Source organism: Nothobranchius furzeri, chromosome 6, assembly GCF_043380555.1.
Source record: "Nothobranchius furzeri strain GRZ-AD chromosome 6, NfurGRZ-RIMD1, whole genome shotgun sequence".
Lineage (NCBI taxonomy): Eukaryota > Metazoa > Chordata > Actinopteri > Cyprinodontiformes > Nothobranchiidae > Nothobranchius > Nothobranchius furzeri.
This window is the reverse complement of record NC_091746.1, coordinates 40,042,788-40,068,373: the sequence shown is the minus strand read 5'-3', so window position 1 is coordinate 40,068,373 and position 25,586 is coordinate 40,042,788. Positions and strand designations below refer to the sequence as shown.

At 41.9% G+C, this 25,586-nt stretch overlaps 1 protein-coding gene across 3 annotated transcripts in view; it reads left to right on the top strand.

Moving 5' to 3' along the window:
- ttc28 (tetratricopeptide repeat domain 28) overlaps positions 1 to 25,586 on the top strand; it is a 196,478-nt gene that overhangs the window by 157,523 nt on the left and 13,369 nt on the right. For all 3 annotated transcript variants that reach the window (XM_054744116.2, XM_054744115.2, XM_054744117.2), the window contains 14 exons: positions 12,093 to 12,289; positions 12,368 to 12,521; positions 12,599 to 12,770; positions 12,941 to 13,109; positions 13,195 to 13,355; positions 13,636 to 14,124; positions 16,486 to 16,678; positions 16,804 to 16,884; positions 17,045 to 17,297; positions 20,821 to 20,930; positions 22,273 to 22,402; positions 22,773 to 23,000; positions 23,725 to 23,884; positions 24,307 to 24,447. In XM_054744116.2, coding sequence (XP_054600091.2) covers positions 12,093 to 12,289; positions 12,368 to 12,521; positions 12,599 to 12,770; positions 12,941 to 13,109; positions 13,195 to 13,355; positions 13,636 to 14,124; positions 16,486 to 16,678; positions 16,804 to 16,884; positions 17,045 to 17,297; positions 20,821 to 20,930; positions 22,273 to 22,402; positions 22,773 to 23,000; positions 23,725 to 23,884; positions 24,307 to 24,447 — 2,638 coding nt within the window. The remainder of the gene's footprint in view (positions 1 to 12,092; positions 12,290 to 12,367; positions 12,522 to 12,598; positions 12,771 to 12,940; positions 13,110 to 13,194; positions 13,356 to 13,635; positions 14,125 to 16,485; positions 16,679 to 16,803; positions 16,885 to 17,044; positions 17,298 to 20,820; positions 20,931 to 22,272; positions 22,403 to 22,772; positions 23,001 to 23,724; positions 23,885 to 24,306; positions 24,448 to 25,586) is intronic.

Genomic DNA, 25,586 nt, shown 5'->3' with positions numbered 1-25,586 from the left:
GTAGTATCTTAAAACACCTTTGTCCTCCCCAGGTGGTGATGGATAGTGTTTCTGGAAAAAGGAATGTTAGGGTTTCTGTCTTGGATGTGTTGCCGCCACCACCTGACCATCGATAAATGGACAAAAATGATTGGGAGTAGCACCTAAGGAGTGGTGTGACCCTCCTACCTGATAGTAGGAGGTACAGCGGGTTGTCCAGTAAACGGAAAGTTGCAGGTTCTATCCCGGCTCTGCCAGAGAATTCTGATGTTGTGGCCTTGGGCAAGACACTCAACCCACCTTGCCTGCTGGTGGTGATCAGAGCCTCGCCTCTGTCAGTGTGCCCCAGGGCAGCTGGGGCTACAAAGCTCATCATCACCAAGGTGTGAATGTGTGTCAATGGATGAATGATACACAGCAGTGTAAAGCTGCACAAGTGAAGTTCATTTATCATTTACAATAACCAAGGTTTACTGATGAACCTCCGGAGTGAATCTAAATTTATATCTGGTGCTGCACGAGCTTCAGAGACTGACTGATCACCACTCCAAAAATTCATTGTTCTGATCTTCAGAAACTAAACCTCCCACCTCTGGAGTGTTTTAATATTCTGTTTTACATCCTGGGTCTAAAAGCAGAGCAGGTTTGCTCTCCTGTGTCTGACGAGTGGAGGAGTTTCTCAGGTCTCGTTGAGCTCTTCTCTTGTTCAACATTGACCTACTTTGTCACTGCTGTCGCCACTCGATCGACTGACTGGGCTGTTGTCCCATACCAGAACTATTCAGTTTTCATTGATCTGCAGCAGGAAGCAGACAGATGAAGCCCTTTCCTAAAAAGTTTAATTCAGTTGTGTCAGTCGTGTAAACATGTAATGTCTTAAACAGCTCACTCATCATGCTAGACAATGTGAGACTTCACCTCTTCTAAATTACAGGACTCCAGCAGCTCCTTTCTGAACAATCAACACTCATGATTTTTTAAGCAGGTTTTGATTTCTGCGTCCACGGTGATATCTGAGACACGGTGAATCTGACTCCACCGCTGAGTGTACAGCACAATACCGTGCATGTGCCTCACGCATGCAGACATTGGGACACTAGGAGAGAAGATACCTTCTAACATAACACCATCAAACTTATACCTACAAGGAAATTTGACTGTAATTCAACTATAGAGTCTTGAAATTATGACCCAAGACTGTCATTTTAGTCTGGCCTGAAAGATGAGGGAGAATTGTTTTTCAAATCATGCAAAATCTTCAATGTCACAGTTAAAGCAGGATAATTCACGTTTAACTGTGACTTTCCATTGAATGTGTAAGTGTCAGGGTTGTTAGCACTGGGCGTGCAGTAGTGCGTCTTGGACACGTCCCAATAGTCATTACCTGTGAAACGTCTGCAGTCAAAGTAAAAAGAACAGAAAACAGACCCCAGACCTTTTGGACGCATGCAGCTGACTTTCTTGCTTATTATTATTATGTTTTTATTGTGTGAACTGGCAAAATCACACGTGATCTTGCTATTCTCTTGTGATTTTCTGATCTCACAGGACCAGCTCCGTGGAACTAATTCGCTGCTGATGTGTCGTAAATAGTAGGTAGGGATGGGCCACTGAGGTTGTGGTGAAAACATTACAACATTTATGCATCTGGTTGAAAGCCCGAGTTAGGCAGCAGCAGCTGTAGCATTAGCGATGAGTGGATTCCCTGGTTTGTTCTGATTGAGCAGATCAAATCTGGATTGGTAAGGCAGTTCTGTTCTGATTCATTTTCTGGTTCCAGTTTTAACCAGATATATTTGTTCTGTCCAGGGGTGGATGAGATCCGCCTGGAATTCCTTAAGGCTCTGGATGTTGTGGGGCTGTGTTGGCTTACGCGGCTCTACAATATTTCGTGGACATCAGGGGAAGTCCCACTGGACTGGCAGACCGGGGTGGTGGTCCCCTTATTTAAAAAGGGGGACCGCAGGGTGTGTTCCAACTACAGGGGATCACACTCCTGAGCCTTCCTGGTATGGTCTATTCAGAGCTTCTGGAGAGGAGGGTCTGTCCGATTGTTGAACCTCAGATTCAGGATGAGCAATGTGGTTTTCGTCCTGGCCGTGGAACACTGGACCAGCTCTATACCCTTTGGGGGATCCTGGAGGGTGCGTGGGAATTTGCCCAACCAGTCTACATGTGTTTTGTAGATTAGGAGAAGGCGTTTGACCACGTCCCTTGAGGGGCACTGTGGGGGGTGTGCCAGGAGTATGGGGTACTAGGCCCTTTGATAAGGGCTGTTAGGTCCCTGTATGACCAGTGTCAGAGCTTGGTCCGCATTGCCGGCAGTAAGTCGGGCTCGTTCCCAGTAAGAGTTGGACTTCGCCAAGGCTGCTCTTTGTCACAGATTCTGATCATAACCTTTAGGTGTTGAGGGCATCCGTTTTGGTGGCCTGAGGATCAGGTCTCTGCTTTTGCAGATGATGTGGTTCTGTTGGCTTCATCAGAACGTGATCTTCAGCTGTCGCTGGAGCGGTTCGCAGCCGAGTGTGAAGCAGCTGGGATGAGAATCAGCTCCTCTAAATCTGAGACCATGGTCTTGATTCAGAAAAGGGTAGAATGCCTTCTCCGGGTCAGGGATGAGGTCCTGCCCCAAGTGGAGGAGATTAAGTATCTCGGGGTCTTGTTCATGAGTGAGGGAAAACTGGAGCGTGAGATCGATAGGCAGATTGGTGCTGCATCTGCAGTGATGCGGGCGTTGTACCGGTCTGTTGTGGTGAAGAGTCAACTGAGTAAGAAGGCGAAGCTCTTGGTTTACCAGTTGATATACATTCTTACCCTCACCTATGGTCATGAGCTTTGGATAGTGAACAAAATAATGAGATTGCAGATACAAGCAGCCGAAATGAGTGTTCTTCGCAGAGTGGCTGAGCTCTCCCTTAGAGACAGGGTGAGAAGTTCAGTCATCGGGGATGGGCTCAGAGTAGATTTGCTGCTCCTCCATATCAAGAGAAACCAGTTGAGGTGGCTCGGGCATTTGCTCAGGATGCCTCCTGGACGCCTCCCTGGTGAGGTTTTCCAGGCACGTCCAACTGGGAGAAGGCCTAAAGGTAGACCCAGGGCACGGTGGAGTGACTATGTCTCTCACCTGGCCAGGGAATGCCTTGGGATTCCCCCGGAAGAACTGGCCCAAGTAGCTGGGGAGAGGGAAGTCTGAGCCTCCCTGCTTAGGCTACTGCCCCCGCAATCCGACTCTGCATAAGTTACAGTGGATGGATGGATGGATGGATGGATGGATGGATGGATGGATGGGTGGGTGGGTGGGTGGGTGGATGGATGGATGGATGGATGGATGGATGGATGGATGGATGGATGGGTGGATGGGTATTTGTTCATTATCTCTCCGTACCAGTGAAAGCTCATGCACTTAATTAGATGAAACATAGGTTGCAGGTTCCAATCCCAGCTGTGGCCTTTCTACATGCATTCAGTATGTTCTACCTTGTGTGTGGGTTTTCTCCAGGTGCTGCCACGTAACAGTAATAAATGATGAGCAGAGCACGTTAGACACGACCAAAAGACAGGAATGAAGTACAAGTAGATTTGACTGATGTGTGTGTATGCTTTTTATTTTATTATTTATTTGGTAGTGAGACTACTAGAACATTACAGTACTATTAATGCCTGCTGATCTACCAGCACTACCTTTGCTACTGAAGTATTGAGTATCCCTTGTCTGGAGCAGAACACTATTGCCTAATTTCATTCATTGTCTCTGATCTTTTTTCCTCACTAATGTTGTTGGGAGCTGCTGTCTCTCTTCAACATTCAGGCGAAAAGTGTAAAACAACCAGGACATTTCTCAAGTCCATTGCAGGGACACACAGAGACATCATTCACTCGACACCTTGGGACAATTTAGAGTCTCCAGTCAGCCTGACCTGCATGTTTTTGATCTGTGGGAGGAAACTGGAGTACCAGGAGAAAAACCCTGCACATGCATGAGGAGAACATACAATCTCATAGAGTAGCTGATACCTTCTTGTTTTTTGTTGTTGTTGTTGTTGTTGTTGTTGTATCAAACAAGGCAGGAGTTGTGCAAGTTTCATTTTTTTGTTCTATTAAGTAACTTTAAACCTCGACCCTAAACAAGAAGTGTTTGACGAGCTGCTTCATCGAAGGAGAACTCAAATCTTTCAAGTTGACTTTGGACCTAAATCTGTGCAAACCTTTCAAATGCAAAATACAGATAAAAAACACAAGAGTTGAGTTTGGCATTTAAAGAGCTTTATATCACTTATGTCAGTAAACGCTTGACATTTCAGCACCACAGTGTGGTGTTTCACTTTTTTTCTGTTGTTGTCAGCTTGTGATTTGATCCAGACTCCTCAGATTTCTTTCTGACAGCCTCTCGGCTGCTTAAGATGAATGCTAACATCTACCTGCATCACACAGATACAGGAACAGCCTCACCCCTCTCAACTCATCCTTCTGTAGATTTGAAATTCCTGACATGGTGCTCCAGCTCTGACTTTACTGTGCTTCTTCTCACCTTCTCATCTCTGAGAAACGCTTTAAAGACAATTGAGTAATGCCATCACCACAGAGTCATGTTTCTTGCCATCCGAAGTAAAAGAATAAAAATGCACACACGCAGCAGTGGCTGAGGAGAAGCTTTGATGTGTGACTAACGGGCTATAGCTGAAGTCGCTGACACTCTTCTGACAGACGAGCTTCAGACTGTGGTTCAGATCAATGATTCAGGTCATCACTTATGGATGATTACGCTTCTTTGACTGCTGACTTGATATCCCTCCACTCTACTCCTCCTATCTTTTATTTTCTCTTTGCTTCTTCCCTCTCTTTTCTTGTTTTGTTAATTAAGCAGCAAAAACCTAAATTTGACCGTAAGAAACATTTTTTTTTTTTTGGGCCAAACAGCCCTCTTTCACTTCTAGAATATATGGCAGTGTTTAGCTGCCCTGCAGTGCTCCTTGGTGATTTGTGTTGGTTCTCTTTAAATTTGAATCATTATTGTCTTGTGCTGGCAGCAGTTCAGCTTTATTGACCTTTTTATTACTTTTCATGACTTTAGCATTGTTTATTTTGATTATTTTATAATCTAGTTTCTGTATTACCACCTGGAAAGATGCCTTCACATTCTGTCACTAACTGACAGAACCTGCAACATTTTTTACTCACGAGCATAACTCGGTTCCAGCATGAGCGTTAATGTCAATTCTTGACATTTAATTTTTTTCTTGGCTGTCAGATTATTCTCCTGAGAGAGATGTCCTCTGCATAATTTTATCCACATATGTCCAACGTCCTCTGGAAGCAGGAGAAGCCAACAACTGTCCCTATATATTTTATTTACATGGGAAGCTCGTTTAGCAGTGTTTGTTTATTAATCATAAAAAACTGGCCAAACACCTGAACCCTGTTCACAGGTCAAATAAAGTAGAGTTCTGCTCTGTAGAAGAAATAGAAAAGCAAATTGAACAGTCTAGAGCAGGGGTGTCAAACTCATTTTAGCTCAGGGGCCACTCTGAGGGAAATCTAGTCCCAAGTGGGCCGGACCGGTAAATTAAAAACAACTTCAGATTGTTTTCTTTGTTTTAATACAATCAATATAAAACAAGGCTGGAGCCTGAGGACAGTGTATCCAAAATAGTACAAGTACAACACCTGAAGTGTACTTGAAAATTTGAAAAAAATAAAAAATCAATAAATAAGAAAAACAGTCCTTAGTGATTCAAAGAGCTTACAGATCACATGGCTAGATCAGTTTCATGCAGCACTTAAAGTATATTTGACTCATTTTACTTTACATCTTTTAGCTTTCACCAGCACGTCAATATCAGAAGTCACATCCTGAGTGGCAGCCAACTTCAGGATGTGATTCAAGTTCTTGTGTGGGTCTTGAGCGCAGCTTTGTTTTATTTATACTCATTACAGAGAAAACTTGCTCACAAAGATAAGTTTATTTTCACTCTACATTGTAAAGTATGAAAATAAAGTTTACACAACCATCTCGCGGGCCGGATTTAACCCGCTTGCGGGCCGCATATTTGACACCCCTGGTCTAGAGCATTTTAGTCACCTGACATGGGTAGTGTCAACATCATCACATACATGAATATAGACTGATGATTAATCATCGCATGGTAAGACCAACCTTGAATCTAAATGGGACGATGGGTTAGGAAAGCTGCACCAGTTTCAGGAGTTTACTGTGAAACAACATGTTTTTTCTTGACACAGCTGTGACACTTTTAAGGTCGAGCTGACTCATCCTAAAGAAATCTTTCATAGTTTTGGTAAAGGGTGTGATTTCAACTAAAGTGTGGTTACTGTGTTTGATTATAGTGCTTCCCAAAAGTCGGGGGTCATGAAACACATTGCTTAGGTTCCTGAGAGAATCTCCGGAAAGTCAATGAAATGAAAACTGTTATTAATAGTATACTTTTAACATCATTGTTAAAGAGAAAAATAGTCACTGTTCATTTCCGTGATTTATAGTCAGATGTAGCCATGCTTTGTTTCACAGAAGGTGCTTTGTTGACTTTTGTTACCTTGGTAAGACACCCCCCACACACACACACACACTAACACCCACACACACACACACTCGATTCCTCACATTTATTTGTACATTTGACATTTGCTCAGGGATTTCTGATTGGCCATTAATGGCATTAAGGTGTAATACCCGAATTTTTAATTTAATATATTTTTTACATTTTTAATGACACATCTTTTACATACCATACTCATATTATACATCAAACTCTTCAGCTTCTTCTCTCACTCAAAATGTAAAACTACGGCAGATCGAAGGTATAGTTTTGAGATGTTTTTGTTTGTTTGGCAAAGCTGGCCTAACTTACATTGAAGTACTGGTCATATTTTGCACTGGTAATTTATTAAAGTTTAATTATGAATGATATAAGATGTGTGCTAATGAGGGGGGCACATATGGATATTGATTTACCGTATTTTCCAGACTATAAGCCGCTACTTTTTTTCCCACGCTTTGAACCATGCGGCTTATAATGAGGTGCGGCTTTACTGAAGATTTTCCTTCACCTGCAGGGGGCGCTTTAGCAGAAAGTGAAATAGGTGGAAGTCAAAAGTGGAAATCGAAGAAAGTGCTTATTTTAATTTAGCACATGCAAGCAGCCGGCACCACGAAGAATGTTTTTCAAATCCATACCCCCCTCATCGTGGTAACTACACGTATGAGTTCACATGATGCCGCATTTAAGTTGAAGGCCATCGATCTGGCAGTAAAGGAGGGAAACGGTGCTGCCGCACGTAAGCTTGGCATGAATGAATCCATGGTTCGGCGCTGGAGACGGCAGCAGGAAGAACTCATTCAAGCCAGCTTCACCCGGGGATGATGACAGCAACACGGACAGCGACACTGACATCGCCACAGAAAAGGTATGTGACGAAGCTCTTCTGAGGCTGTTCAACTCCGACACTGAAGAAGAGGACTTTAATGGCTTTAGTGCGCAAGAGGAAGATGAGAGCGAATGACTTCTTCTGGTAGGCAAGTGTGTTTTATTTATTAACCAGGCAGGTTTTGTGTGCAGTTTTTATTTTCTAATCATCCAGGGCTTATTAATGCTGTGTCAGCACTGTTCTTTTCTTCTAAACATGCATGCAAATTACCGGTAATAACGTCTCAGTTCTGTTTTTATTTTATAACCATCCAGAAATATGAATGCTATCAGTGCTGTTTTCTTTTCTAAACTTGCAGGCACGTTCACCCGTGTTTAAAATTTGTTTTGTTGAATTAAAACAACAACGAAAATCCTTCGTGTAGCGTCTTTCTGTCTAATTATCTTATGTTATGGCCGTACATGCACTGTGGGCCGGAGACCTGCATGTGGCTGCTGCGCCGCAGCTTGTATTTGAGTGTGGCGTGTGTGTGTGTGTGTGTGTGTGTGTGTGTGTGTGTGTGTGTGTGTGTGTGTGTGTGTGTGTGTGTGTGTGTGTAGAAAACCTTTTTTTTTTTTTGGGTGCGGCTTATATTGAGGTGCGCTCCATAGTCCAGAAATTACGGTATATGGTATTGGACATTAAGAGTGAGACAGAATCGATATATCAGATATCTGTAAAAAATAAGCCAGTTTATAAAATTACTACATTTTGTATAAAATCTGCATGTGTGTGTGTGTGTGTGTGTGTGTGTGTGTGTGTGTGTGTGTGTGTGTGTGTGTGCGTGTGTGTGCTTGTGCATGCATGTGTATGTATGTGTGTGTGCTTGCGTGCATGTGTATGTGCGTGTGTGTGCTTGCGTGCATGTGTGCGTGTGTGCGTGCGTGCGTGTGTGTGTGTGTGTGTGTGTGTGTGTGTGCGTGTGTGTGCTTGTGCATGCATGTGTATGTATGTGTGTGTGCTTGCGTGCATGTGTATGTGCGTGTGTGTGCTTGCGTGCATGTGTGCGTGTGTGCGCGTGCGTGCGTGCTTGCGTGTGTGTGTGTGTGTGTGTGTGTGTGTGTGTGTGTGTGTGTGTGTGTGTGTGTGTGTGTGTGTGTGTGTGTGTGTGTGTGTTAAACCTAAAACAGCTTTAAGCTACCTGGTCCCCAAGCAGGTACTTCCACGTGGAAAGAATCTCCCTATCTGGTGAATTCTCTATGTGTTCGTCCGTTCGTTCGTTTGACAGCATTTAAACATATTGGTCTGCTACCTGGTAGCTCTGTGTGGCTGGTTGATCCAAACCTTTTCATACTGAATGTGTTATCCTGTCACAAAAGTCAATAATAAATCTGAACCTTTAACTACTTTAAACACTAACAGTCCATACAGACCCAGGCACATCATAGACCGTTTCCCTCTGCAGAGGTGTTGCAGATCCCTGCCCTCCTCCTTTAATCTTTTAGAGCTGTCCCTGCCAAGTGTCTGGTCATCAGATAGAAGGTCCTTTCCTTTTTTCTAATCCCAGTGTGTGTCCTCCTCTTTTTTTGGAGTCCCGCTGTCATGTGGAATATCTACTCCTTGTTTTTGCCTCACTCCAGTGTGTTCTCATTCAGTTTTTTGTCACTCACACCTGTGCTTTAAGTTGATTTATGAAGGGTGTGTATAACCATCAGCAGCTCTTCCTGCCAACTCTCCGGGCGTCTGTGTAATCCTCTTAGCTCAAGACCCCAACCAACAAGGCCTCCCTCCCCACTCCACCAGCAGCCACGTACTCAGCCTCATGTAACGCCATGCACTAGATGTATTTTGCACTTCTACAACCTACCGCTTCATTTATTTCTCTGTTTAAAAGATGCTAAACCATGCATATGTCATGTCTCTGAACACTTCATGCATATTTAAATCCTTGAAGCTGTTAGCTGCTCTCTCAGAGTGTGACTTTTATGCAGCTGCACCCCAACTATAAAATGCCAATTACAGGATACTTGATTTTAGTTTATTCATTTTTGTGCAACTAGATTAATAATTATGCTTTGAATAGGCTTTTATTGGTTTGAGTTTCCATTTATTTTCTTGTTATTTTGCCTTAATTGTAAAATGCTCAGAACCTTTTAGTGCACTAATTTGAGTTATAATTAATAGCGTCTGATGATGATGATGATGATGATGATGATGATGATGATGATGATGATGATGATGATGATGAGATATAAACTCTACTGATACTTCTCTGTGATGGAATATTGACTTTGAGGTCGGGTTCAATAAAAATATTTTGGTCAGATTACTTGATCTCTATAAGGTGTGCAGCAAAATGTCTTTGAGGATTTGAATCTTCAAATCTGGGATGCTGGATTGGGCCAGCATACCAGTGCCAAAACACAACATATGCTGGTAACCAACTATGCTGATCACCGCTGGTTTTTCCAGGAGGGTTCATTTAAATGGCAATTGACCTGTATTTGTATGGCGCCTTCGTAGGGCTCTACAAACCCCCAAGGCGCTTCACAACACAATCAGTCATTTACCCATTATCACACACAGTCACATGCTGGTGAGGATACGCAACACATAGTCACAGCTGTCCTGAGTGCACAGACAGAGGCGAGGCCTGCTGAACACAGGCAACACTGGTCCCTGAGACCACCACCAGCAGGCAAGTCGGGTTAAGTGTCTTGCCAAAGGACACAACAGCAGAATTCTCTGTTCGATGCTGGGATCAAACCTGCAACCTTCCTGGACAACCCTCTCTACCTCCTGAGTTACTGCTGTTATGAGTAACTTAGAAAACAAAGTTGGGATTACTAAATTGGATGCTTGTGTCTGTGTAATTACATCATAAGGCAAGGCAGCCTTATTTATAGAGCAATTCACACACAGAGGCAATTCAATGTGCTTTACAATTATCAGGACATGACATGAAAACAACATAAAAACCCAAATTAAAATACACACAGATAGAATTACAGTTGGAGCTAAAGGAGAAGACAGAGTTACAGGGCAGATTACAGTAGAAATGACGCAGCATGAGAAACTATTCATTTAAAGGCTGATGAGTACATCAGGGTTTTTAGTTTGGTTTTAAACAACACTAGGGTTGGGGCACATTTGAGGTCATGGGGAAGCTGACTCCAAATGTGAGCAGCATAGTAACTATAAGCATCTCCACCATGTTTTGTTCTGACCCGTGGTTCTATCAGCTGATTGTTTCCAAGGGATCTCTTTAAAAACCAATTAGTTATGGTTACAACTTCTTTTTCCCAAAAGCAATTGAGTTAGTAACTCAGTTATGGTAAAAAGTAAATAGCCTGTATTTGTATAGCACCTTCTTAGGGTTCTGCAATCCCCCAAGGCACTTCACAACATAATCAGTCATTCACCCAGTCACACCCATCTTCACACGCTGGTGAGGATGAGCTACGATGTAGTCACAGCTTCCTGGGGTGCACTGAAGCGAGGCTGCCGTGCACTGGTGCCACCGTTCCCTCCGACCACCACCAGCAGGCAATGGGGTTAAGTGTCTTGCCCAAAGTTACAATGACAGCGACAAACTGAGTGGGGCTCGATCCTGCAACCTTCCGATTATGGGGTGAACACAGCTGATTTGTTTAATTAAGTGATGAATCACTCCTGCAGACACTAATGAAGGCTGGGGAGACATTTCAGTTGTTAGATTGAGGTGTTAAAAGGACAAACCTGCAGCGAGGAGATGGGTTTCATTCTCGGTTTGACCACGGAGAATTAATAATGGACACTGGGGATGCTAAATACAAGCAAAACAGTTTTTTCTATTTATTTACTACATCCATTTGTTTGAAACTTCCTTGTTCTATAATTTATGGTGTGAAAAGTTCCCTTGTAGCAATAAAATATATATTTGTGGCTTTCTCCACATTTAACAGCCGTTAAAACACTTATGTTTCCTTTTCAGACTTTGAGTTGCATTAATTTACTATTTTTCCCTCTCTCTCCTTTCAAACCAGTTGTGTCCTGTATAAGAATTTATAATTTTAAAGACGCTTTTTCTACTTCATGGGTCTGTGTAACAGTTAATCAGTTTTTGTTTTATTGAAAGGACTTAGAATTTTTTTATTTTAATTTTTGATTGTATTTTTTAATCCTTTTAGTTAATCTTTGGAAAATGTTGTATTATTATTATTATAATTGTTTTATTTTTATTGTTTTATTATTATTATTTAATACTTTTAAAAATGCATCGTGCTTGCAAAGCACCTTGTGATTTTTATCTTGAAAGGGACCATTCAAAAAAAAACATTCCTCTTCATTGTCTTAAGACTTAGTTGGGATTTATCGAGGTGGTCTTGTCTGCATGTGGCTGATGAGTCGCTGCCTGTTATTTTGGTGTTTTTAATTTGTGGTAATGTGTGGAGATGATTTGTATAAGTTAGTTGGATTTGCAGGATAAGTTAAATTTTAATCATTGTTTGACGAATGATCTTAACAATAGAAGCAGAAATGTTGATTTTATTGCTTGATTGGGAAACATTATGATTACAATCCAAGTAAGCTGTCTAGTGGATCTATTTTTATTCGTCTGAATTAGAAATAATGATTTTTTATTTTTTTTTTTTGCTACGATTGATAAAAGTCTAATTTTTCAGAAAATTAAATCCACAAAAAAGGAAGGAGGGTAAACAGAAATCTTTTTCAATGTTAACAGGTTCTTGTTCTGTAATGTTTTATTTCAGGCATCATCCATCAGATGAAGGGGGAGTATGAAACGGCACTGAAGCTCCACAAAGCCCACCTGTCCATAGCTCAGGAGCTGGCCGACTACGCTGCTCAGGGGAGAGCTTATGGTAACATGGGCAATGCCCATCATGCACTCGGTAACTACGACCAGGCAGTACGGTACCATCGACAGGAGCTGCAGATTTCTCTGGAGGTGAACTCTCACATCTTCCTTTGTGGCATTCTAATTGAAATCAGACATGGAACGTTGTCCACACCATATGTTTTACAGGTGCACGATCGTCAGTCGCAGGCCTCCACACACGGTAATCTGGCCGTGGCCTACCAGGCGCTGGGTGCTCATGATCGGGCTCTGCAGCACTACCGCCACCACCTTACCATCGCACGAGAACTTAGAGACACTCAAAGTGAAGCCAGAGCCTTAGGTAAACCTGATGAACACCAGATGCTTTCAGGTCATTCTAATGAATCCTCTCCTTCACAATTTCCTTTTCTCCTGCAGCAAACCTGGGTAACTTCCACAGCTGGAAAGGTGAATATGCTCAGGCCCTACCCTACTACCAGCAGTACCTGGCTTTGTCCCCTGGTCTGCAGGATCTGGAAGGAGAAGGAAAAGTTTGTCACAACCTCGGTTATGCTCACTACTGCCTGGGGCAGTACAGAGATGCAGTCAGGTCAGACAAAAGGAATTCAGCTTTATGTGGTAAAGAAAGAGGAAACAGAAGGATTTTCTAAATGTAATGATGCAAAAAGTGCTGAAAAACCACGTGTTGCATGTTTCATTAGTCTTTTCTTTCTCAAAGTGAATTAAAACAACAACTATGTGTTTTATCCTGCCTCCCAGGTATTATGAGCAGGACTTGGCCCTGGCTAAAGACCTCCAGGAAAAGTTAGCCCAAGCTAAAGCCTACTGTAACCTCGGTCTGGCCCATAAAGCTCTGGGAGAGTTCTGCAAAGCAGAGGAGTGTCAGCGATACCTGCTTTCTCTGGCTCAAGCCCTGGATAACACACAGGTCACCTATCACTCAGCAGTAATGCGTTGTCCGTCACACAGGAAGCGATGCTGTTCCACGGTCATGTGTTTTTGTTGGTCAACAGGCCATTTTCAGGGCTTTTGGCAACCTCGGGGATGTCTATGTGTGTCGTGGCGACCTCCCGGGGGCAGTGAAGTTCTATCAGCAGCAGCTGACCCTGGCTCAGAAGGCCAGTGATCAGAAGATGGAGGCTGATGCCTTCGCTGCACTGGGATCAGCTCACAGGTAATACAGGAGATAAACACAGAAGGGGGTGAACGAACAGGACCCGACATAAAGTCAGGGGTTGATGGGACACATGAAGAAACAGCGCCACACATGGGGGTTCTAACCACATTAAACACAGAGAGGAAACATTAAAAAATGGTAGAAAAAACATTATCACCTATGTTAAAATCAAACAGACATCAATTTCAGCAGATTCCTTCAAGTATGGGTTAACCCGAGCTAACCTTTCTGCTTGTCTCTCTCCACTCCTCCTGCCTGTCCCATTACTCCCACTGAGGCTGTGCCGCCAGCTGGACGCTGCCTTGTCCTTCCACAGCCAGGAGCTGACTGTCCGCAAAGATCTGGGAGATCGGCTGGGGGAGTGCCGGGCCCTCGGCCACCTGGCAGCAGTCCACATGGCTCTAGGAGACTACAGTACAGCCTTCCAGTGCTATGAGGCCCAGCTGGGCCTAGCACAGGGACTCAGGGATGCCCGCCTAGAGGCCCAGGTCCACGGAAACATGGGCATCACTAAGATGAACATGGGGATGTTTGAGGAATCTATAGGATACTTTGAGCAGCAGCTGGCTATGCTGCAGCAGCTGAGTAGCAGTGAGGGCATGCTGGACCGAGGCCGGGCCTATGGTAACCTGGCAGACTGCTACAATGCACTGGGAGATTACGAGGAGGCTATCCAGTACTATGAGAAATACTTGACAGTAGCTCAATGTCTCAATCATGTCCAGGACCAAGAGAAGGCCTATAGAGGACTTGGCAATGCATACAGGTAGGTGAAAGCATCAGCTTTAGCTTTTAGAAGATCAACACCTCTGCTGCAGCTCATAATAGTGAGCCTAAGTCACGCCTATCTACTTCCGCACCATGGGTCCCGGGAAGAACGATAAAATGAATGTAGGTCAATGGGGCTAAAAACGCTATTTTCTGTTCCCCTTGTTTTGTGCCATGGATTTCATATATGATGTCTGAATTTTAAAGACACATTTTGATACCAAGAACGCGCTTATTTTCGAACAGGGGAAATGCTATTTTAGGTTTTGTGTGAACATAAGTTCAGGACTACAAATGTGCTTCACGAAAGTGACGTCATCGAACCAGACATGGAGAAAACTGAGGGAAAAGGGCTGTTAGTTCACCAAACTTCCCACAGGAGGAAAGAACCGCCATAAATCTGGCCATTTAGTACGTAGCAGCCACGTTAGAGGAGAGGAGATTATGTGGTGACGTCACATATGTGACATGCCGATTTCTAGTTTGTAGTCACGTTAATCATGAAAGTTTACAAGCTGATAAATCTCGTGACCGGCGTGGTCGAAAAACACCCATCATTACTTTTCATTGAAGTTGCAGTACAACATATGTGCGATCCAGGGCGAAAGGCAAAGCAGATTAGAAAATAGCATTTTCAGCCCCGTTGACTTGCATTCATTATTTTGTTCTTGCTGGGACCCAGGAGCCAACCGGAAAGGGAGGAGACTTAGGCTCCCTATTACACTAATACATCTTCAAAACAGTTTTTGCCTTCACTTTTTTCTGAGGGGCAATTCGGGTTGGTTATCTTCACTTGGGGTTTCACTATTTTACGGTTGGACTTACTCTAACTGGCTAAACCTTTGTTTACATCTGAGTTTAACTTCCTGTAAAATTATTATGCAGGTTTATGTTTGTTTACCATTTTTAAAAGACAAGAACACAAATTCAGAAATTCAAGGCGGATAATTAGCAAAAAAAATAAAAAGTTCTTTATTATTAAAAACCTTAAAAGGTGCTGCCAAGGTATAAGGACTGAAACCAGACAATTTAGTAATTGGTATGCTCAGTTTCTGTGTTGGTTTTGATTTTTCTGCTTTTTGTACTAAATAATTTCTTTTAGGGCTAAATATTGATGGTCTTTTATCAAATTTCTGAATGAAGCAATCTTTGTGTATCCAACTGAAGTTGCTGCTATATTTAGCACATAGAATTAACATGCTTTAACTTACTGATCCAAATTATAAAGAGAATCCATTATCCTACAAACAAAATGTATTCATGAGTGACAAACTGGAGATAAGTGACATGTAGGCTAAAGTTAGCAGGTTAAAGTTTATTTCATTATAATTATAAATGGTTAAAAAGTTAGACATGGATGCGTTGCATGAAATTACATCGTCTTTTGAAGAAGAAAATGTCAGAAAAGACCAAAGTAGGGATGCTTACCCATAATGCACAGCTCTGTGTGTGGTTGAAACCAAGCAGCATTCAGTATCAGCACAGACAACTCGTCCCACCTGTCAGCACAGTCGTGGAGAGCTGATTTAATAAACAATGACGCATCATTTTTCTATTAACAAATGAATATTTTAAGATCAGGTTTGTTCCAAAAGGGTTATTTTTTTATGTCTCCATATGAAAAGCTTCAGAAATAAAAATGGTGTTCTTCCATGAAAGCCAGGTTAGTTAGGATTTCTATGAAAGGAAAACTTCAAAAAAGCAGAACAATAGATTTTGACAACAGAATACTACACTGGGGAGCTGTGGACTCCTGGAATTTTAGCACCAGGATAGGGGTGGGAATTGGTCCGTTTTTATCCGTATCAATGTCATTGTCAGTTCTATCAACCCAGTTCCTTATCAGTTCCCAAGTAATTCAATAGGTGGCAATTATTCATCTCTGCAGATATGCTCCACTGGGTGATTTTATTTCTCCATGAGTTTGGACATGCTTTCCTTTTACAGAAAACAAGTCACACGAAAGTCGTATTCATGTTCTGTTCCTCCTTTAAACACACATCATTCTGAATTGGAATTATAATGAAAAAGGGAATAATTCGATTTGAATAGCTGTGCTCACGTAAGCGGCCTGTTCCAGTAGAAAACTGCACAAGTATTGTTCACTGACGGGAGGTTTAATGAGGGTTTTCTTCATCCATCCGTTGTTTCCGCTCTCTGGAGTGAGATGTTAATGACAGAAAAAGAAGCACTGATTTATCTTAGCAAACTCTTCTGCTTTTTAGGAGGTGTAAAGTGGAAAAAAACTAAATGCATAAGATTGATCTCTTGCTTCTACAGATCTGCCCTCAAAAATCAACACAAATAGGTAAAAATGTGTTTTATTTCCCTCTTTTGTCCCACCTTTCCCCATCTGCAGGTCCATGGGTAGTCTCCAACAAGCACTGGTGTGCTTCGAGAAGCACCTGGTGGTAGCCCATGAGCTAGGCGGGGAAGGAGGGGGTAAGGCGCAAGCTTATGGGGAGCTGGGCACCTTACATAGCCAGCTGGGCAACTATGAGCAGGCCCTCTCCTGTCTGGAGCACCAGCTGAACATTGCACGCTCAGCTGGGGTGAGGTTTTATCAGCAGAAGGTTCCCAATTCATCATGTTGACTGTAAAAATTTGGAAAAATGATGCTATTTATTAAAAGTGCATTGTGAACAGAAACTATAATAAACCCTGCTTTTTCTGACAGGATAAATCCCTGGAGGCAGAGGCAAGCGATGCACTTGGAGGCGTATATCAGCTGATGGCAGACAACGAAACAGCTCTACAGGTCTGATTCCTAACACAAACAAACTCTTTTCTTACTTTTCTGATTCCAGTCAGCTTAGCCAAAAGTGTAGGACCAGGTGAAAACCACTACCCTAGCTAAACCAGCAGAGAGCCCACAGCGCTGCACAGTGAACTGATGTGTTTAAACCCTTCTGCTGCAGTGGCACCAGAGGGCGTTGGACATTTCTGAGCAGACGGGGTGTGTGAGGAGTCAGGGGCGAGCCTATGGAAACCTGGGCCTAACCTACGAAGCTTTGGGGAACTACGAACGAGCTGTGGTCTTTCAGGAGCAACACCTCAGTGTGGCAGCACAGACAAATGATCTGATGGCTAAAACCCAAGCCTATGGAAGCCTGGGGAGGACACACCATGCTCTGCAGAACTACGCCCAGGCTGTGATGTATCTACAGGAAGGTGATGGGAGAAAAATGCTTAACAATTCTAATTAGAGCTAACAGTTACATCAAAGAGACCGTTAGCTAGCAACACACACACACACACACACACACTGTCATGTGACCTGATTTTCATATCTTGTAAAGTTAGTTACTCTTTGGACAACATCAGTTTGTTGAAACAGAGATTATCTCTGATCAAACGGAGGATCTAAAGCAAGGGGACTCAGTCCTGGAGGGCTGCTATCCAGCATGTTTTAGATGTGTCCCTGCTTCAACACATCTGATTTGAATGAGCAGGCGATTGGCAGCTTTCTACAGAGCCTGATGAGCTGCTGATCAGGTGATTCAAAACTCAAGATTCAACACTGAATCAAGAGTGTTGAAGCAGAGAAACAACTAAAACATGCTGGATACCGGCCCTCCAGGACCAGGATTGTGCACTTCTGATCTAAAGGCTTTTCTGGGTGAGGCCAAGAAAGAATGTTGCAGGATTTCTGCTGGATTAATTGCATTTTTGCTGATGGGATACAAATTTCCATTCATCAACAGGAAACAGCATAGGTTTAGTCATGCGTCTCCTTATTTTCACTTTATACAAATCTTTTTATTGGAATGCAGGGTCCAGTTGATTCCAGTGTCGATCAATGTGTGGGAAATTGCTCTCTCTCTCTCTGTTTCTCTCCCTCTCACTCACTCATTATTTTTGAAATATCATCAGTCACCCTGAGTTTACCACGCAGGCTGATTTGAAAAGTAGACGTCTACCCCTATTTCTTGCATTAGTAAATAAAAAAAAGATTGGAAACAGATTTGAAAGGCCCTTTTTTAACGTAAGATGCCCAACACTGTCCATGACGTCACCGATCTTGGCTTGGGACTGGGAAGGCTGTTGTTGATGCAGTAATCTACTTTGGTTTCAGAAATGCTTTAACTAGCTGTTAGCTTTTCAATCCAGCCAGAACTAATCTCTGTTTCTCTGAACTAAAGATATTCAAAGAACAATCTAGGTAAGGTGATATTTGCTCGTATTGTGTTGAAAGAAACACACCTAAAAAGATCCTAACCCTTTCTTTACCACGTTACACAATTACTCAAACTGTAAAGGCTCAGTAGGCCACATTTTCGTCAGATTTAGTCATTTTTACATTTTACTTTGACTCTTCGCATTTTCTTAAGATTAATTAGAATTAGCTCCACAGCAGGCTGAGATGTATAAGTGAGTCAGACAGGAAAATGAAGTCAGTCTGCTTTAGTTTTATCAATGAAAACCTGTTCAGGTGGTGTTTAACGGTAGATAGCCTCTCCTGTCCCTCTGAAGCTCAGCTGAATGTGTAAATATTGCATCATATAGCTGGATAGTTTATATGTTTAGAAATGTGTTTATTTAAAAAACTGGAATAACCACAGATAGGAGAAACAGAGACAGGTTAACAGCTAGCCCGAGTGGAGCTTCTGCTGTCATAAAAGATCTTTAAAGGTGTATTGTAGATTATGAAAATATTATTTTATACAAGTTTGCATCATATTGTCACTTACACGGTTATTTACATTGAATTACTATGTGATTGTTTGCTGTAGCTCTTGAGACTGGTAGTTCAGAATTCTGTATAGAATAAAACTGATTTAAAAATAGCATTTTCTTGAACTGGCTGGAAATTTAAGAGAGTGGAGCTATTTTAAGATATAGGCCCGGTTGTTATCTATTTCATTTGTAGTAATCCCTGTTTAATCAAACTGAGGCTGTTCAAGCAGCTTTTTACATTTGACATGTAAAATTTTCGTAATTTTTCACAGAATTCCTCTTCAAAATATATGAACTATTCCTTTAACCATGGACATATTTACTGGACAATTCGTGTCCATAGGCTCCATTTATAAGTTTTTGTGCCAAAGTTGGAGGTGGCCACCACCGCCATTTTGACCGTGTCACAGGTTCCATCAAACCTTGACAATTCCAAAAAAGGGAAAAGAGGTGGAGCTGAGGGTGGGGCTGTAAGGCTGGGATCAAATGACAACACCCGTCGAACTGAAACAATGTAGCTACAAGCTAACCCAAAGCTAACGCGGAGGTGGGGAGCTAAGCTAGCGGAGGTAGCAACCTAGCTACAACCGGAGTTTGTGCACAACACCAGAGCTTCTGAGTCACAGATACGCCGGGCTGACCGCTGGGGAGAACCGGGTGGAAAACATTGGTTTCCATCCGAGAGCTCCACAAGCCAGCAGCCCATGCAGCAGACGGGCGCCGCTGCGGTCAGAGATGCGCCGAGATGCCGCTGAGGGGAGGGGACCATACCAATAGTTGGAACCCAGCTCCACCAACATGTCATATTTCAACCCATTTTCAAAAATGCAGCGTTATGTTAAATGCACTGGGTTTTACCCTATTACATTTCAACTGAATGGTTAAACAGGACATGTTAAAATGGTAGTTAGCGAGCTAATTTGATAAGCTCAGCTAGCGCAAGAGCGGCAGTGACTTAAAATACATAAATATAATTTTACTTACCGAAAGAAATGAAGTGGAGACTCCTTGGACGCTCTATTAGTGCAATTAATAACACAGCAGGTCATTTTGTCCAACAATTGCACAAATAATATCAAAAAAGAATGCACAAATGCTACAACTACTGGTCTAATTTGAGAGACTGAAAATCACAGAACAGTTCTCAGGCGAGGCCGAGGCTCAGACTGAGGCCTTTCCATGGAGGTCCTGTGGTCACATGTGTCTGATGCTCATTAATTATTCAGCATTTTAGGCATTTAATACACTTAAACAGAAGAGTGATTAAAAAAAACAGGCATCCAGGAGTCTGACACAGGTTAATAGAGGATCGCTGTTTGCCACTGAGGCAGCTCGTTGTCAGTAATCTTCTTTTGTCTCAATATGAAGCTCTGGAAAATGCACACACACCTTGTGTGTTCTTTAAATATTGTAGCTTATTCTCTCTTTCATGCTGACCTTATGGCTTAATTATAAATTCATCTTTTTTTTGGGGTTCTTTTGTAAACTTCACTGTAAAACACAGTCACAGTTTGTCCCTCAACTCTCATATTTTCTGGATTTTAATTGATCATTAAGTCAACGAGCTGGGAGGAAGTGGGCTCAGAGTTCAGGAGAGGACATCGCTGAGGAAATATTTGTATAAAAAAATTCCTCCAATCAACCTCCCCGACCGAAACGCAGACACGGAACATCACAGCCCCAGACGCAGGTGACCAGGCTCAGAGGCGTGGATGAAAACCTGATCTGCTCCCTCTGAGATCCTAATGACAACTAAACAGAACCTGCAACGTCCTCCTGCTCCTCTGCAGCTGGGTAGATCAGACAGATCTGATACAAAGTAAGAAGAGAGAATGCATCAGTTCTGAATTTAAATTCAGTGATTAAATAGAAACAGTATAGTGGGAGAAAATGAGTGGCACCTCTGAGCACTGCTGGCTCATCAGCTGAGGTTTGCTGTGGTGCAGCAACAGTCGTCACCAGTGTGAAAATCTTTGATAGGCTTCAGCGTCTGATACGCTTTGTGTTTTCCGCTCAGGTCTGCGTCTGGCGGAGCAGTTGGGCCAAAGAGAAGACGAGGCAAAGATACGCCATCGCCTCGGGCTTTCTCTGTGGGCTGGCAGAAACCTGGAGGAGGCACAGCACCAGGTTTGTGCAGCTTTAAGCAAACAGCAAAAGAGTATAAATTATTCTCAGGAAACAACCAACATTGTTAATGTTAGAAACAGAAATGTCGTCAAGTGTGTAAACATCTCTAGGGTAGGCGGTTCTACCTAAAACTATGTGGGCTATATAAAAAATAAATGAGTCATTTTTTGAGTTTTGATCAATCAGCTGATCAGTGGGGAAACCCAGACCTTTTGGAAGGCACATTTTTAAAAGCTAAAATGGAGGTTTTTTTCTTTAATAGAATTAATATTTTGTTTTCTTGCAATAAAACTGTTACATTTATTTGGTCATATCGATATGAGCTCTTCTGTTTTCATATCCCAATCGGTCTTTCCTAGATCAAATAAAATAGCATTAAGGATTATCCAGTCCAAGCAGGTCTTTTTTTGGTTTGTTTTTAATTTGTAGAGAAATTTTTTGATCTCTGTTACAAGTAAAACAAAAAAAATACAACATTGTGCAAATTCCATTTATTTCAATAATTCAGCTTAGACTGAGAGACCATCTAAAGGCCCGAGAACCCTTTGAAGGTGTTTAGGATTCATTAGCTGATTAGAGTGTGACACTTTGAGTCTAGAACATTCTAATTGTTTATGATTTTGAATGTGGAGTTTTCATCAGCTTTAAGCCATGATCATCACAATTATAAAAAACAAAGGCTGAACTATGTGGCTTTGCATGTGATGCGTGTCTCATCTATTAGTTTCACCTTTTAGGTAGAATTATTTAAATAAATTAACTTTTGCACCATATTCTAACATTTTAAATTATCACCTGTGCTTCAGCTAAATAAGCAGTTTTTACTATATTTTTTTTCTTCAACCACATAGTTCAAAGCAAAATTGTTTTGTCAGATTATTCACAGAATATTTATTTTTAAACATTTCTTGAGGTCATTTTATAGTTACAAGTTTTTATTGTGTTTTCTTTTAAGACCTGACATGATTTTGTTGAGGTTAAGGTTGGTCAAATGCTTGGATGGAATATATTTAATACAACAGAATCAGCTTTCATTCTGTTTATTTTGAGGGTATTATTTTTTTCTATTTTAAAAAATCATTGTTGTAACTATTGTTGTGTGTTGGCAGCACCATCCAGTGGTCAGCTGTGTAACTGCAGGAATTTATTTTCACTTAAAATCAGCTTCTTCTGTTTTAAAACGTTATGAATATTACAAAGCCCTAATTGAAATGATCAATGGATTTGAAGAATGACCGCAGGTCTCAGAATGTTTGAGTATTAAATCGACCTTGTAAAGTTATCTCTTTGCAGAACTGTTGAAATGCATGGTTGTAGTGTGTGATGTTTTGTTGTGTTACAGTTGTACCGAGCGTCTGCACTGTTTGAGACAATTTGCCAAGAGATGCAGCACAGTCTGGATTACAAGCTCTCCCTGTTTGATCTGCAAACCAGCTCATATCAGGCTCTCCAGAGGGTCCTTGTTAGCCTAGGTGAATTCATCATTTTCTCTTCTGTGTGTTCTTGTTTTGGTCTGGGAATTGTCATCTTTTACTGTTTTGATGAGTATGTTTCTTTCCAGTTTCTTGTTGACTAAAGGAAGCACGTTTGGGCCCAGAGACCACTTATGGCCCTTGAGCGAGATTTCTAAAAAAAGGAATTTAGTTTCTCCAGGCACCTGATGATGTAGATCGACACTTTCTAACATTTTTACGTACAGATTTTTACCAATAAGCCTGTTTTAGACTTATTTTGATGAGTAAAAAGTCACCATAAATTTTATCTTTTTAAAATATTTGCATTTTTATTACATGCTAGGACTATTAACTAGACGATCTGGGCCCTCATGTGTTTCTCTCTCAGGTCGACATGATGAGGCTCTAGTCATAGCAGAGCGTGGGCGAACACGTGCATTTGCTGATCTTTTGGTTGAACGCCAGAGACGATGTCAGCAGGCAGCAAGCGCTGGCCCTTACATCTCGGTCACAGTGGAGCACATCCTGGAGACGGTCAGTGCTCAGAAGGCGCTCGTCCTCTACTTCTCTCTGGCTGGAGGCTTTCTGTACAGCTGGCTGATATCACCAGGCACAGGTACACAGCCACACACCTGTACTTATTAGGTCATCGTATTCACTTTCTAACCTAAACTCCAATTTTCTGATGTTATCACTATCAAACCACTATTTCACTATAATTTATTGTCATCATATAAATAACAACAAAGTGACATGACTGAATTTAACATAACTGTAACTCCTGTTTGTTTGCTGCAGGCTGTCCAACAGCAAACATATAAACTTTACTTGGAAAAGTTTAAATAAAAAAATGTTAAGTTTCTGTGGAGTGAGCAGCTAAAAAATGGAGACTGAACCAGGTAACAGAACACTAAATCAAGTGAAGACAAGTTTAGTTTTAGATATTAGATGAGGATGGAGCTGAATGAAAAGGTTAAAAAAAAAGATCAATTTCCACGTATGACTGAGTCCGTGCTGAGTGGAACGCTGAGCAGGAAAAGAGACGTCCAGCTGATCTTTACCGGACGCGGTCTTTCCCCTCCGGGGATCAGTCCTTCATGTTTAACACACCCTGTGCTGCATTCAGGGGGAAATGTCAACTACATCCACTCATGAAGTGACATTTGTGGATGTTTTTATTCCAAACAGAATACACCTTTAGGCTTTAATCATCTTGTTGCTACATGAACAAAATGTTGAACGTTTGTCTGATCTGTGCCAACTTGGACCAGCATAAAGATGAATAAATACATTTGCTGTGCGCCATACTTATGCATGTTCTTTCTGGAATCCTGGGACAGGTATCGTGAAATTTCACGAGGTGTATCTGGGCGAAGTGGGGCCAGAGGCTTCTGAGTTCCAGGACGGAGTTGGGAGTCCGCAGGGGACAGGTCAACTGTCTCTGGAGCAGCACATCTGCAACGCTAGAGAGGCTCTGGGAGTGGACAACCATTATAGCAGGTACAAAGTGGGCAAATGTCCACATCTCAACAGCAAATCAAAGTTCTAAACACTAAAAAATGGTAAATAACCTGTATTTGTATAGCGCCTTCTTAGGGTTCTACAACCCCTCAAGGTGCTTCACAACACAGTCAGTCATTCACCCATTCACACATACATTCACACACTGGTGGGGATGAGCTACAGTGTAGCCACAGCTGCCCTGGGGCGTACTGACAGAGGTGAGGCCTGCTCGTGCAGGCATGGCAGTTGAAGTGTCTTGCCCAAGGACACAACAGCAACATTCTCTGGTAGGAGCCGGGATTTTGCCTCTAACTTTCAGATTACGGGACAACCCGTTCAACCTCCTGAGCTACTGCTGTCCCTGAAAAAGAAGCTTTAACGTATCATATAAAATGTAACTTGTGGCTTCGTGTTGTTAGAGTTTGCCCCGGCAGTGAGACGGAGAGTGAAGCAGGAGATCTGTTGGAGCAACAGTTTGAGGAGCTGAACAGCAAACTGAGCTCAGCTAACGACTCAACCGGCTACCTCCATATGGTGTCCAGAAACAACGTCTTCAACAGGTGTGTCCTGGTGCTTTAAACCCGCTTATTGACTATAAAGTGTTGCAGATATTTATTGAAACAGATTGTGAACCTTTTTTCAGCAGGTCACATTCTTCATGTTCCAGGTTTTTATGGTCATGTAAAAAACGTCATGCTTTATTGGATGAACTGGTCTGATGATGGATTATATAACATATGTAAGCTGAAGGGTTTGATGAGTTCTAATCTTTTATGTGCTTCTGCAGCTTTTCTCGTTGCACTATTAAGTTTTCAGGATTTTTCATTATTTACAAATTGTTATAATTAAAGTCATCTTGAAGTGAAACATACAACCTCCAAGTCCACTGATGATGTTTCAGTTTGCAGTTTCATTCACACTCCACTGTGACTTTGTGAGGATAAAACAGCTTGTAAACTTAGCTAACTTCATCTGGTGAAGCCACACTCGTACATTTTTAGGACATATTGTAAACATTTTACTAAGTCAGCAAGTTTAATTAAAATAGCAAATTTTACACGTTTCATATAGCATGTTGTCATTATGCGTGTGTTAGCATGAGTGCTAAGCTTAGATTTCATGTGTTAAAATTAAAGGTGGGACTCGATATGAATCTAATTAATCAGACGCTGTGTAATTAATTAATCTTGATAATCACATTTTAATCGTTCAAGACAATTTGCGCCCGAGTGTTGTCTGGATCAAACAGAAACTTTGCTAGCTGATGAGCTAACAGCTAGTCTGAGGACAGAAAGGAGCTAAATGTGTTGCTGCCATCTTAAAATTGACCCCAAAATGAAAAAGGTTCTTCTCTAAATTCTTTACACAAGTAAATTAGCACCACATGGTTATTGACGAGCATAAATGTGAACAACAGCAGCAAATGTAGTAATTCTGGTGCATCCAAGAATCAGGTCTAATTATTTATGCCAACATAACCACAAACACAAAACTGTAGTGAAAAGACTTGTAAAATAACGCTTGCATGAACTGTGAAATTTTGGAACCTGAAGTCTCTTTACGATGGAAGCATTACAGTTTCTTGCTTTTGGACTAGCTGATTAGTTTGATGAATAAGAAATTCATTAGTTGTAACATTTACTCATAAAACCTCTTCAAATAGTCCAGAACCTTTTCTTAAGGGTTGTCCTTGTCCTTG